At 43.0% G+C, this 15,717-nt stretch overlaps 1 protein-coding gene across 1 annotated transcript; it reads right to left on the reverse strand.

Moving 5' to 3' along the window:
• Positions 1–447: 447 nt before the first annotated feature.
• LOC308336646 (UDP-N-acetylglucosamine transferase subunit ALG14-like) lies at positions 448–15,177 on the reverse strand. Its single transcript, XM_080794096.1, has 4 exons — positions 15,045–15,177; positions 14,114–14,265; positions 13,347–13,469; positions 448–1,785 (listed from the first exon to the last, which is right to left on the reverse strand). The coding sequence occupies exons 2-4, from the start codon at positions 14,174–14,176 to the stop codon at positions 1,555–1,557; spliced, it is 417 nt and encodes a 138-aa protein (XP_080650222.1). The 5' UTR covers positions 14,177–14,265; positions 15,045–15,177; the 3' UTR covers positions 448–1,554.
• Positions 15,178–15,717: the final 540 nt, after the last annotated feature.

Below are 15,717 nucleotides of genomic sequence, written 5' to 3' on the forward strand. Positions count from 1 at the left end.
TGTTGGCAGGGTATCATTTATGGTTTCTATGTTCTCAGTGAACTCAACATTTCGATCCTGTTGGGTTGATCATTACCACCCTGCTCATTGACTGTACAGCGACCAAGTTAACATCATGCAGCGAGCTTAAGCAATGCCACAACCTAAGAGTTAGAACAACCCTCTCTTATCATGTGACACAGATATAAGTAGTCTGTTTCTCACACAGATGCTCAGAGATATGTCCTATAAATAGCCCCAGATGTCAGCCGGGGCCACACTCTTTCACTCTCCTATTGGTCATGTTCAGAACGTCTCCATTTAGTCAAAGTTCTTCCTGTCCTCCGAGCCGTGTCCAGGAAAAGGAAAAGAACCACAACGGATACGCAAAAATGAGTAACAATGCTTCTTACACCCAAAGCACATTTCCTGAAAGACAATACAGTAGTTTATTTTGAAAGTGTTCAGTCTTTAATGATTATACAATTCAGATTCTAACAAGCACCACAATACATTTTGCCAATAGTTTAATTGGGCAGAGTAAAAAAGAAGAAGAAGGTAATGGTTTATGCTGTTCAAGTGTTCATGATGTGCCAGGATTGTACCAGACTCACAGACCTACTTGATGCAAGCTCACAATATGCTTTTAATTTGCACTCTGCCTCCTTCCAAGATAGAGATGGGTTATTATGGGGTGTTGTACAAGTACAGAACATCAAATAAAGACTGGGATGTATAAAACATGTGCTCTCAGACAGTCTATCACCATAACTTTGAACTGGCAGCCATTGTGGAGACTTGACCCCAGATGAGATCAATATGCTCACTTGTACAGTACTCCAGCTGACTTGAGGAGATGGCCATCTTAAATTATTCAATTCAAAATTCAACCAAATTAGATTGAAGCAAGGGTGATCTTTAAAAGTACATAAACATCTTCTCTTGTATTCCCCATGTTATACCAAATGCATTGAATGATGTAAGGTTATGGCTGTCTCATGGATATGTACATCTTTTTGCAGACATTCCTGTACAGTCTTGTTTGTCATTGTTCCCCAACTGGGAGTCTGGACAAGAGTCATATCAACAAAATGCAAAGACAGCAGTTTTCATCTTGCTGTCGGTTAGGTATGTTGTTCTCTTCACTTGCGGTAGTATGTGGTATTCTCATCTATACTAAACTGGAACGCTGGGGATGACCTAATGCTAGAAGCATTCATGAAGTATTAAGAATCATAAACAGAATGGTGCCATAATGCCATATATGTAAAGGATTCCATTTTGCAGGCCTTTGGAATGCTGACACATCCTCTGCATGTTTGTACAAAATAGTTTTTTTACATTCACAATTGTCCCACTTCGCACATTAAAAAATTCATGTCACATTTGTAACATAACAACCCTCGTTTATCCTTTTATCTTCTATTCTTTTATCTCTTTTAACCGTGCACTGATGTTGCATTTTTTTTGCCTTGTTTTTTCGGAATAACAGAGGGTGTTCTTATGTAAAGCGCTTTGGGTATTTAGAAAAGTGCTATATAAATTTGAGCTATTACTACTATTATAATTATAATGTCAAACCACTCTTCCGAGGAAAATAGTCTTGGGATATTTGTCCCTCAGGGTTGGCCACTGTACAAAGAAGTAGTCCGAGATCGGGTAGAGGACCTTCCCGGAAAGTGAAAGAGTCTCAACTCTACATATGCTTTCGACGTAGACAATCAGGACCTTCTTCAATCCCAGAATTCCCAGCAGGAGTCCTGCTACGCATAGAGGGACACAGGTTCCAGGGCCATTGCACAGCACCTGAAACAACATTCAAGACACAGGGAGACAGAGACAAAGTAGAGATGAGACTATAGTTATAGTATGTATCAACAGCAACAGGCCCCAGGCATTTCACAAGGCCCTGGTAAAAAAAAAAAAAGACAAATCAGCAAGTTTGGCCTCTGCTCGATCACTCTGAATAAAGGAATGTGCTGAACTCTGCTGGTTGTATATACAGTCTGAATACTGAGAGTGAGGTGGGAGGAGATGAAGATCTCCATGGAGAGAGAGTAAAAAAAAAAAAAACAGAGAAAAAAAACTGTGATTCAGACTGTGGGGGCACGAGAGGTAAGACAGCGAGACTAAAGCCTAGGGAAGGGAAAGAAAGGGAGGGGAAAAAAACAAAGAATGAAGAGAAAGCTCTTAGATGAAAAACTGCCTTCGGGGCAAATGGAGAGTGAGGGAGTGAAGTTTTAGGAGCTGGGGATTTTACGGGAAAGAGACGATGCTGGAATTGCAGGGCCCACAGGTCTGGAGAACTCATCAAAATCCCTTTAGTACAGACGTAGCATTCTGGGCACACACTAGGTTCGCAATATCCTCTCTGCACGCTGCTCTGGAAGTTACATTGCTAAGCTCTTATAGTGTGGATGGAAAAGTGACACCACTCTGTACTTCTTGCATGCAAATGAGAAGCACATTTCATAGCTCAATGTTGAGAAAAATAAGCCAACCCATAGAAGAACCAATGTAACATATCAGCAAGGCAAACCGAGTGAGCACAATGTCAGTCCACACAATGTCCATGAATCCATCTTCAACCGCTTATCCGTAGTCGGGTCGCGGGGGGCAACAGCTCCACCAGAGAGCTCCAGAATTCCCTCTCCAGAGTAACATTAGTGACTTCCTCCTGGGGGATCCTGAGACGTTCTAAGGCCAGTGAGTCGATGTAATCCCTCCATTTGTGCCTTGATCTGCCCCGGGGTCTCCTCCCAGTGGGACGTGCATCGAGGACCTCCCTAGGGAGACGCCCGAAAGGCATCCTAAACAGATGCCCGAACCACCTAAGCTGGCTCCTTTCCAGGCAAAGGTCAGTCACATGTCAGTGGTGGGAAGATGAAATTTCTCCAAACTCACCATGCATCTTTGAATGAAACAAATGCAATTGGTGTGCAAACCCTGACCACATCATCATATAGCTTTAATGACTGTGACCTCGACCTAAAAATGTATCATCTCTTTTGAGCAACCTACTGATCATTCCTACAAATTGTAATGGAAATCCACCCATCCATTCTTGGAATTGACCTTTGACCCTTTTAACCCCAAAGTTAATCATCTCTTCAGGACAGCTTGGCAGAAGTACCAAGAAAATCTTCTCATCCGTTGTCAAGTTTTGCTGCCAAAGAGAAGATATCTAATGTATGAGCAACAACATATGAGGGACAATTAAAATCAAAAGGATCATGAGAAATTGACATTAACAATTGAATAGATAAATATCAAATACAGTAGGTAATGGCTAATTAGGTCATCATCGTGCTGTTCCTATTAAGCCTAGTAATGAACATTTCTAAATTTCACTACGCTGCAGCAGAATGGAGACTATGAAATAACACATTGGAACGTTTTGTGGCTAGCTGTAGGACCTACTTGGGTCGCATTGTTGTAATCTACTGATGCAATACCTGTATGTGTTGAAGGTCCAGTCTGACTTGCTACTACAGAAGCAGTTTAAACACAGCTCTGGAGCTGGAGGCACCACCGCATCAGGTTTCAGTTCAAATGAATATGATAGCGGTTGAAGTGTGAAAAAATGTCACATATTCCTGCTGGTCCTGTTACTGGCAATGAGGATGCTGTCAACCACTGGAGAAGTGCTGACACCAGCCCCTACCAGTGCAGCATGATGGAGCCAGCCAGCACTCCACGTGACAATGTTTGTTCGCTGCTGCTTGGGACATACTGTAGCTGTGAAGACACTGACCCAAGCGAGACTCGCGTTCATACTGTTGCAAATTCATCTGCATGCAAACAACTTGCAAAGTAAGCCTCCAAAGCAGAATAAATCACAACCATAAGTATGATTATTGATTTGGAAGTTTGTCCCTCAAGTAACTTGGACAGTGCAAATTAGATACATATGACCGATAACACATACCATTTTAAAAATGTTACAGAATTACTACGTTTGTAAGTGGATTCTGTGAAGATTGGTGTCTACAAGCCATATAGACCACAATATTAAAGTGCGACAGTATGAAGGTTAGCAGTAGCGGCAAATTTTGTGTGTTCCATATTAGAATTTTAGCATACCATATTATGAATCACTAACGATTTTATCCTGAAATATTTCTCTTCAATGGAGGAGGGTTAATACTAATGTGTATTTTTAAACATTTGGGCCTTGTCCATCAAGTGTGTATACTGTAATTATACAATGCGTTTTTATTGCAATTTTCTTTCCTCCCCCTGGAAAAGTGCGACTACGTTTGTGCTGGTATAGTGTCTCTCCACCTCCTGTAAGAGTGGTCTTGAGTCTAATCAGTTTTTTGGGGGGGGGGGCATTCACAATCACAAACCTGGCTCTAAAATTCCCGGAATGCCTTTCCTGGCACTGGCAGCCTGGCTAAACTTCTAGCACATCAACGATAGACGACCAACAAGCCCCCTCTGGAGTATTCTGGTGCGCACGCACGCAGCCACGCACACACACACGCACACACACACACACACACAGGAAAGGTCTAAAGATAAACTGTATTGTTTTATATTTTTTTTACAGAGAGGAATGTATATACATATATACGAAATACAATACTTCTTCAGCCATTTTATCCCCTTGTACAGCGTATTATATGTGGCACGGTAGCGTTGTGTGTTCAGTAGAACATGATTAGCAGCTGTGTAACATAAGATAACAGGTATGTTACACACACCTGTGTCTCTGTTTGAAGACTATAATTTATCAACAGACAGATACTGGATGGATGACACATCTGACAACACAGCAGCTGCACAGTCGTGGGTATGGCCTAAAAAGTGTCTGCTCTTTTCCCCCCTACGAGTCACCTAAGTGTTGCTTTTTCTATTGAGCTTTCATAATTCATGGCATGTTTCATGAAAGCTCCAAAAAAACAACAACACTTAGGTGTAATTATTAATTAATTATTATTAAAATATATACATACAGCCACATAAAGTATTTAACTCTAATAATGGGTCAATACCTCCATGTCTTAATATGAACATGTATATTTCAGCTTACGAGTCCTCATTTTCTACAGCAAGGAACTCAATAACTAGAGATTCCCTCAATCTAATAGATGGAGGTTCATGGGGTTCACCTTAACTACAGCCTCATGTTTTGCTGTTCCTCCTCTCCTTCTCTTTCCTTTACTTATTATTAATGAGTAATGACCTACTCTACTGTATGTTGCTACATTGTCTGAAGGAAGCTTTAAGTTTTACTCGTATCTGTACATACAATGTATAACAAATATAACCTTGGACCTTGATGGATGTGTGATGCTTCTTCATAGCAGCAGCAACAGAAGCCACTTGTTGCTTCTAGGGATGTTGCAACTGGCAAGCGAACTCACTGGTCCGTGTCCATGTCACTTAGCACTCAGATAAATAGCAGGTTTACTGAATTCAGGGAAACAATTGTTATGGTTATGGCTAAACAATGGTCAAGGTGGAGGCTTTGATAATCACAAGGTCTGCATCCATAGATAAAACAGATACAGGGCGTGGTGACACATTATGATGATTACACTGTCATCAGCTCAGTGAGGTCTATTGAGCAACAGCGGGTGACTGAGTGTCCGCCACTCACTTTTTGTCCCTCCCCAACTCATCGCAGGCAGACAACACGATCGTCATTTTCCAACCGACAAAAACAGCAGTTGTTAAACTAAACATTTAAATTAAAATACGTGTTGAGGCTTGATTGAGAAGAGCAGTACCAGTCTGGACAGTAAGTAAGGCTTATTGTCGGCATTAGCCAGGGTGTGGGAGTCTATCCCGTTTCAATGCAGTAGACCTCTCGGAGATGGAATGCTGAGGTGGAGCGCAACACCTACCATCAGCTCCCAGTACTTATCGCACAACATCAAGCCGTGCTACTCATATGCTGAGTTGGCGATGCCCGGGATCGAACCCATGACCTTGCGGTCAAAAGCGTACCATACAAAGCGTAAAAGCGTACCATGTACTGCAGGATTCATAGCAATGGGCTCTCAATGCATTTTTTTTGTTCTCATAAAAAGGACAATGTCTTGAATTACAGTAGTTTATTGTTTCATCGCAGTCAGTCTCAACCACGCGCACACAGTGTGACAAAGCCCCGGGAGGCAGGGAGAAGGCTCTTGGAAGGCTATTTCAGCATTCACATTCATTGCCAGACGAGTATCAATTCATCAAGACGCCCTTGTTTTATGAGCTGGCCGGGTTCGCAACTTCATCATTTAGCATCCCCTTCAGACAGAGTGCACGCATGATGTGTGGGTGTTTGTGATATATTTGCAGGCAGCAGTTTCTGCATAGCTGCCTGCCTGACTCAAATGTCTGCAAATGTGACGGCTTTTCAGTGTTATTTTTGACGGCTAGAGACTGGTGTGGCGATCTGTACATACGTAGGCTACTGTAGTGATGTTGCAGGGGGCTCTCCTGGCTGCAACGAATGAAGAGTGACAACCAAAAGGTTCACATATACCGCAAGGGACAAAGTCAGAGGTCGGTGGTCACAGCTCTCAGTCTCAATAGTACTAATTTATGAGCTAGGAATGCCCCGTTTGCTTGTATGCTGGTGTTAACACTTTTGTTCATTCCCGTAGTCTGATTATGGTTTCTGTAAGTAACGTGACATGATACAAGGGGCGATACGAGGGGAGAGGAGATCATATTCATGGTTGGAATCTTGCTCCCAGAGAGTGAAGAAGGCTTTTCCATTGTGCGGCTCACTGACTGCTTAATAAGGTTAAGGTAAAACAGATGGTGGACAACTCTTGAAGCCTGTGGTGGAACAAATAGAGTGAGGCATAACTTTTAGAGAACTAAAACTCACACAGAATCGTCCACGGCTGGACAACAGCCCTTTAATTTAGTTTTATATCCGTTTCAGTCTATAGTATACAGTATGCACAAGGCTGTATGGACATAGGTGTCTGATTAACTTAATCCTAATCAGCTTTATTGTCACATCACAGATTTACAGAAGTAAAAGAAAAATTGGGTGAAACTATTATTCGTGCATGGTTCCCATCGTGGAGGTGAAAGGAGACCAAGCAAAAGAAACCAAAAACAATATCTTAATTTTACACATCGTACCGGAGATAAGATATGAAGGTGCGTGAGCATAGCAGCAGCTGTACACTGTGCATGATATACTTATGGTTAAGGTCTGTAAGTACATCATAGACAGTATACATCTGCTGCTATCACGAGCAACATTAAACCTTTCCATTTCTGTTTTATGAGTCTTCTATGTTTCCTGTATATTTAGCCTGCCCACAGGAATGCATGGCAGGGTATTGTAATCAGTTCTGTCTGTTTGTGTTTATTTGTAAAGCAAGACAACTTGAGAACGGAAGGACAGAAGGGCAGATTTTCATTCAACTTGGAGGTAATGTTCCTATAGCTGCCCTATAAGGTATATATACCCTAATATATATATAGGCTATATATACCCTAATAGGCTGCCCTAAAAAAAGGTTGTCATCAATGGGCAGCAGGACTTGACTACATACTGTACATACTTCCAATACAACTTAAAGGTGTTCTAAGGGTTCACTTAACTCAGCGGTTCCCAAACCTTTTTGGCCATGCACCCCGTTATCTCCCGACCTAGCTGACCCCCCCCCCCCACACACACACACACATGGAAATATAAGTTGCATAAGCTATATAGAGACATATATTTCCTTTTTAACCACATATATGAACCTGAATATGGCACATACTGCAGCATAGGCTATATTCTGCATATACCTGTCATATATTGGCGTAATATGTTAATATATTTTAAATAAAACCATAGCACCACCATTATCCTTTTCATGTCGCGCACCACAAGGGGTGCACGCACCACAGTTAAGAGTCTTAACTAATGCCAAATTAGCTCAAATATAGACATGCTGTGAAGCACAACCAGCCGACCACATACATGTTCTGGTCCTGTCCTAAGCTTGAGTTCTGGTCTGAATATTACTCGGTGATGTTTCAAACAGACATTACACCCGATCTTATCTGTGCTCTCTGGATATACATTCGCATCCACTTGCCCACTGAAAAACGTCATAATATTTAGAAACTGAACAGAGGTTTTATTCATCTGTTCTACTTTATACTGTAAAGGCCAAGGCCAGGGTCTTTTTTTAAGATATTTATATAGTGGAATAAACCACCGCTCATGTTGACTAAGAAACATAAGATGAGGTGCTGGTGAGGTTTACTAGTGTAAAAGAGAAAGAACAGCTCAACAACACTAAAAAACACCGGGAAGATATGAATATATTTATAGACAATGCATTCAGAGGATGCTTTCCCCCCAAATGTATCATGAATGGCTTATGGGAACACTTTTCTGAATTAAGTTATGAAGGATCACAAACAACCATGGTTATTTTTGGCATGTCATTGTAGGCAAAAACAAACAAACAAAAAAGCTCACATGGAGAGGCACTAATCTTGTAGATCTGTTATTTTCGGTGGTTTCTGAAAATGTCCTAAGAGGTACTGTATGAAAATCTTCACCTATGCCCAAAAGGTGGGATGCCAGGTTGAAAGTAGTGAAGAGTAGTTGGGTAGTAGGTTACTGGGCTATGGGCTAAGTATTTGAAATATTTCATCATTGTTAGATTGTGTGCCGACACATCTGGTGATAATGGTGGTGATGTGTGTCTGTAATGTTTATGCATGAATGACCAAGTGTGTGATCTCACAAATGTCCTTTTATGGCTAACACACACGCTTGAGAACTAGTTCTCTCTCCTCTCCTCTTCCTGACCCCCACCCCCCACATGTCCAAGTGACTCCAAGTTTGATTTAACCCCCCTCCTCTCGCTCCTCATCCCCTTCCTTACACCCACCCCCACACACACACACACACACACACACACACACACACACACACACACACACACACACACACACACACACACACACACACACACACACACACACACACACACACACACACACACACACACACACACACACACACACACACACACACACACACACACACACACACACACACACACACACACACACACACACACACACACACACACCACAAATCCCTCTGACACAGCTGCCCTTGGATGCTCAAGTTTGGTCAAAACAAATAAAAACGTATGTGCCCGCTGCCCTCAAGTATGTGTGCAGAAATGCTGCCCACCTCCAACACCCCCACAGCACCGACGGAGCAGTGGCGATGAGGGAATGAGGGAGAGCAAGAGAACGACAGAAAGAGAGATGGACCCATGGGGAGGGAGTAGGGGTCAGCCGGAGAAGGGAGGCCTTCGCCTGCCCTAAATCAACATGGGTAAGTAGACAGAACTAGACAGTGGCCGCCTGTGCAAACGTAATCAGACATTCCACAGATTAAGGGACGGTAGTAAATGTGGCCGAGGGAGAAAACAGTGAGCTAATGGCTTCCAGATATGACGTTATTCTGCTGGCAAATTAGCGCCTTACAGATTGCATTAGAAAGTCTCCAGGAAAACAAAATAGGAATATGACCTACCGATAGTGAAAGCGACCAGTGATGAGTGACCCCCTTCTTCCCAAATGAAATAGAATTTGGGGAGATTATTTGAGAGGGTGTTGATAACACAGCCTGTATTCTCTCATACGAGCCAATACCAATGTTTACAGAGATGCCGCTGACCTGGAAGGCCGTCCTGGAGTTCGCTTGTTAGTCACAGCATTCTGCCCCAATACACTTTTCCCTCGTCTGTCCCTCCCTCCCTCGTTTCTTCTTCTCTCAGCTCTCCGAGAGTGGGAGAAACCTGATGCTACATCTCCCTTCCTGCCCCCACCCCCCTCTTTCTCTCTCTCCCCCCTCTGTCTCTCTCTCCCGGCTGGAAGAACCAGTCAGGTCCTGCCACATCCTGTGAACAAGCCCCTTCTCCCCCAGCCTCCACCACCATTACACAACCCAGGCCAAAGGGGAGACAGCGGGAGAGGAGAGGAGAGGAAAGGGCCAGTGGAGGGGAGAAAGGGCCAGTGGAGGGGAGAAGGGGGGAGGGAAGGGAGACTCAGGGGGCCCGATTTTCTTCATTCCTGCAGAGGTGGAACCCGCTCTCTCTCTCTCTGTGGAAAGTCAGATGTCGGGGGGGAAAAATGGTGGCCATGCTACAGCAGACCGCCTAAGCTAATAATTCAGCAGAATTTCCCTGCTACAATCTGATCCAGACAGAACTCTAATGACACACTTTAATCATAGTTAATAGTGCAGTGCAGCAGATGACCGGCTCTCAAATGAAATCCTTCGTCACTGCTACTTTCTCCTTTAGTTTTTCATTTTTGTTCATGTACTTCAGTGAAAACAGACAATAAAGTTGAGTAGAACTTAACTTCTTATATTAAAGAAGCTTCCAAAAGCCATTTCGGCTTATACCCGACTGACACATCACCTTTTTAATGTACGATAATAAATGTAATAAAATGTGTTATTTTAATGGAGAGTACACGCCTGTTTGCACATGATGCATCCTCTGTGAAAAGAGAAATGCTCAACATAAGCCTACTGTAGGATTGCTTTTATGCTTTTATTCAGCAGTAACACACCAGTGAGTGAACTGAACAGAACGAGAACTTCTATGAGCAATTGCATATGCTTGAACGCACATTGCACACACACAAACACACGCACGGACGGACACTCACACACTAATTACCAATTGCAGAAAGATGTGTGAGGGTAATTGGTCAGCCTGGGGGTGCCTTGGCTATGGAATTCTTCAAAATGCTTCCATGAGGGTGGAAAGACAGTGCACAACAAAGATCACAAGAATATTCTCCATTACTGTCCAACACCCCCCTTGCATGAGATAATAAATATCATGATGCACTGTAGCTTTGGTCCATGGCTCTAATGAGTTGCATTTAGAGCTATGTTACTCTCGACTTCCGCCGCTCGTCTTTAGCGTAAATAAAAAGAACGTTTTTGCTACTCACCAAAACAAAGGCGGGTTGTGTCATTCGAAAGCCTACTTTCCTTAGTGGAAGCACTCTTGAGCCCCCCACCACACGTATAAAAGGTACTTTTTGGCCAGAAAGGGATTATTTTTCACCGGAGGAAAAATATTCTCTATGAGGCAATTCTCTGGGCAACATCGGTAGAAGGCGCAGTGGAGTAACTAAAAGTATTTTTTTCCCCCGGTGGAAACAAAATCCCTTTTTGGCCAAAAAGTACTGTTTATACGTGTGGTCAGAGTGGTTCCACTAAGGAAAGTAGGCTTTCTAATGACACAGTTTAAAAAGCAGGTGGCTGGCGCATATCCAGTTCTTTGCTAGTGCTGGACAAAAGGTAGATACATACAGAGAAGGAGTGGTCCGCACAGTCTTTGCTCCAACAGTGTTTATTGTGTTAAAACACCATTCTTAATCAGGACACAACGTTTCGGCCGCTCTGTATGTTTCTAATGACACAACCCGCCTTTGTTTTGGTGAGTAGCAAAACGTTCTTTTTATTTACGCTAAAAACGAGAGGCTGGTCTGCATTCATGCGAGCGGCGGAAGTCAAGTGTAACATAGCTCTAAATGCAACGCATTAGAGCTATGTACAGTCCTAGATGCACTAGTCAATGACGCATGATTTATGAATCCCATCAACGTTACTGAGGTTAGGGTTAGGTTTAGGCATAGTTACAAAAACGAGAACTGTCACATCGCATGGATGCACCTGGGACGTATCCTCAGTGATGTATCCTGAGATCAGGGGGGTTTCGGGTCTCTCAACATCATACCCCTCACTCAGGTGACCCAGCCGGGAGTGATCAAGTCCCGACTTACGTCCCAGTAGCTACCCTCAATCAGTCCCACTAGGGAAAAACCAGGGGCACACAATCCGTTGGAACTATTCCAGAACTACTCTGCCAGGGCTGGGAGGTACACTTCTGGCACATGGAGGGACTAGGCTCTGTGGGTTGTCTCCTGTCCGGGCCCCTCCTACGTCTCACCAGGTGATCACAGCGGGGCTTTCCTAGTGCGATGGGATCCATAAATAACGCATCACAATATCATCACAACGTTTTCCATCAGGGTAGCTGCCCAAAACTAAGGTGGCCTTCACACCAGAAAGCTTTACTGCGATTAAAACGAATCCTGCTACACATTGTCAGAAAGTGCGGTTCGTTTGGCAGGTGTGCATCATTCGAATACTAATGCACATCAAAGGAACCGCATTCTACTCCGTGTATAGGGCTGAAGTAGTTAATGTATTCTTGTAATAATAAACAAATTGTACAAAGTAAGAAGGCTTTCTTACCTTTATTTGTAGTTGTTACGTCCCCACCAAAGACGTCCAGGTGTTATTTTGTGCAAAAGCACATTTCCCCTACCATAAGCCCTCAATGAATTGAATTGAATTGGGCATTGGCGTGTTGTGCTAATTCGCTTATTTCCATTGCTCAAAAATATTTGTAAAAATATATCCTCTCTTCATAATGTCAATAGTATCCCAAGCGGCACACTTTACTACTTATTTCGATGGAAATAATCGAATTAGCACAAAAACCCAACCCCCATTGAGGGCTTATGGTAGGGGAAATAGCCAATAATGCACTTTTGCACAAAATAACACCTGGACCTCTTTGGTGGGGACGTAACAACTACAAATAAAGGTAAGAAATCCTTCTAGTATGTAATTCACCTTTAAGTAAATGTATTTAGTTACTTTCCACCACTGAGTATGATCATCATATTTCAAAGCAGTAGTACACCAGAGCCAATCTGTTTCAACAGCGAGATGGGTGTAACCGTGTGTACCACGCAAAATCTCTACATCATCATTTCAAAAAGGAATGCTATATTTGTTGACCACTTTGTGACATCTGCTGCTGGGGGAGGGGTGTTGAGATCATCCATTGCCTAGTCTCTCAAGACAGACTGTTGAAAAACAGGGTGCACTGTTTTTCCTTTATTTGCCGATGGGATTTCTCAGATTGACCGGATTCACAAGGATTCCCAAACTTTACCATGCAAAGGAAGGGACCCCCCCCCCCCCCCCCAAATTAAAACCTCTGGCTGTGGCCCCTGTATTGCAAAATGATTACTCCTTTCACCTGTGCAGTTCCCAAGTTGCATCGTTCCCAAGTAGGCCGTTGGCCGACTGCGACGGGCACATACAGGTCTAGTGTACAGAATTAACCAACAATTACTTTTGTATCGCAGCAACTGTATTTTTGTTTTAAATGGCTACTAAGTGTACTAATAAAGACCGAGTTATACTTGGTGTGTGCGCCATGCCGCTCAGTGGTAGATCTACAAGGGCACAACGCATTGCGCCATGACACATTGTGAACTTGCAGATCGGCTATTTGCGGTGCACGACATCAGCACGCAAAGCACCCTTAAGACTACATACATACCATGTCAGGCCGAAGCCTGAAGACCAGCGGGAGGGAGTAGAGGAGGGCGTTCAGAGTGCTGACCACCGATGAAGTCCACGACTGACGTACCTCACGACTCCGCGGGATACGGTGGATGGTATACTAGGAAGGGTAACATAATGATAAGTGATCATAGACATCTGAAACACAATCAACCAACTAGGGCTAAATTACAGAAATATACATTTACAAGCAAATTAAAAGACTAAAAGACTAATCTCTCAAGATAGATTCAGCTGTTAGCAGAAACGGTCAGCACCACTGAGCACCACTACAGCAACCTGTAGGGTTGTTTTTAGTAGGAATAAACAGAAGCACCCGGGAGGAAGTGGACTAAGAAAGGGGAGGAGCTAAACCGAGTTCCTGTTTCTACACAAAAAAGGAGGCGGCAAAAAACAAAGGGAAAATATTTTGTATTGCCTATCCCTGCCCATTTTTTATACCAAATGGGTTCCCACTTCCCAGTTTGGGAAGACTGACTATAGACCCAGAGCGTGTGTGTAAATGATCAATAACTCAAATGCAGAAAGTATGCAAACACAGAGGTGAAAATATGAAAACATTGGCATAAATCAAGTAGGAACCATCTTGTATCTATCTAATTCCAATTCAAACCCTACACAGTCTATGCCTGAGATCTACATAAGAAGGACGATCCCGCCATCTGCTGGGGAATGTTAGGCTTGCATTACAAACTGTCACAGACCATTCTCTCATGCATTTACTTCTATTTAGTCAGGGTCTACCTTTGACTCAGAGTCTGCATGATCTTTTGAGCTCTCAAAGCTGCAGATTTTGTCCTCACTCATCTTGTCGGTGTCTGCGATGACATAGTGACGAGGGCTGTAGGATGGGGACAGACTCTCCACTAGGCGAAGAATCTCAGTGGTGTGACCCCCTGTACAAAATACACCACAACACTGGTCTGAGTTACATTCGTTCATTGTGTGTGTGTGTGTGTGTGTGTGTGTGTGTGTGTGTGACTGTGTGTGTGTGTGTGTGTGTGTGAGTGAGTGAGTGAGTGAGTGAGTGAGTGAGTGAGTGAGTGAGTGAGAGAGAGAGAGAGAGAGAGAGAGAGAGAGAGAGAGAGAGAGAGAGAGAATGCATGCATGCTCAAGTAATAACAGGCCACATACGGATGATAAGGTATTCATGTCTTACAACGCTCTGATCTAGCCTCGGATCAAGTCATCAAGACTATCAATCATACTATAATATATGTATTTTATCGATTTTGACATGCATATGATACGAAAGTAAAAGTTAGACTGGATAAAATACACCTAATGATAGTCTTGATCCAAGGGCAAGGCTCTTATTGCAAAAGATGAGCAAACTCAAAGTTTTAAAATTATGTATGATACATGATCTGTTCTCTCTCTCTCTCTCTCTTTCTCTCTCTCTCGGACTTAAACCAATCATTCTATTAAATACAACAATCGTGTTCTCTTCTCTCTATATAAAGGAGCTGCAAAAATGTATAGCTGTGAGGAATAAATTCGTACCAAAGTCAAAGTCGTATACAAATATAAAAGAAGTACACGTACTATAACACAGTACACTACACTACACTGTGTTGGTCAAAAACCAATATTGAAGGCAGCTAAGGAAGTTAGCAATCTCTCTCATCAGCAGTGACAGAACACACGTGTAGGTGTGAAGCGAGGGATTATTTACCTGATCCAGCAACGACAAGTACACAGACAGGACCCTTCGCTCCAGGTTTACAATCTGAGCCATTTTTAACAACTATCAGCAAACGCACAAGTAACAATAATAACCCTGTACATACAATCCCAAACAACACTGCTACAACCAGAGCCATGATGATCACAGTCAGCTACGGAAGCTCCTTTGGATCAAAAACTGGTGGTCCATCAATGGCATGGGTGGAGGTCGAGGAGTATATTGAAGAAGGAAAAACTACACCAAAGACGTACTACTACTACTACTACTACTACTATATACTACTACTACTACTACTACTACCACCGGCACCACCACCCACCACCACTATTGTATTTACTTAATCAAAGTGTTTATTCACACACTATTACACCTAGGCCAGCTCCCATTGACTCCATCAATTTACGGCTCCAGTTGAACACATTGTGACGGCCGGGGTATTCAGGTACGGTCGCCCCTTTTCCATCTCGCCCGCTACCTAGCTATAAATAACAAACATAATTCATGTTGGTGATTATATAAAAGGATTATATTAATTTACATTAATTAACACTTTTCGGGGGCGAGTTGCCTTTGGTAAAGGTTGTTTGGTATTCTTGTGAGTTGTGACGCATATGACCTTTCCTTCCTGAAGCTCTTTTGGAGCGTAACTAGGCTAGGACAG

This window comes from Protomyctophum bolini, assembly GCF_963924005.1.
Source record: "Protomyctophum bolini genome assembly, chromosome: 21".
NCBI classification, from domain to species: Eukaryota; Metazoa; Chordata; class Actinopteri; order Myctophiformes; family Myctophidae; genus Protomyctophum; species Protomyctophum bolini.

Excerpts from the sequence above, each read along its gene's own strand:
- LOC308336646 (XM_080794096.1), bottom strand. The coding sequence starts at position 14,176 with ATGAGTGAGGACAAAATCTGCAGCTTTGAGAGCTCAAAAGATCATGCA. Across the intron at positions 13,470-14,113 it reads ATGCAGACTCTGAGTCAAAG|TATACCATCCACCGTATCCC; the intron begins GTAGACCCTGAC and ends TACCCTTCCTAG. Across the intron at positions 1,786-13,346 it reads TCAGGCTTCGGCCTGACATG|GTGCTGTGCAATGGCCCTGG; the intron begins GTATGTATGTAG and ends ATGTTGTTTCAG.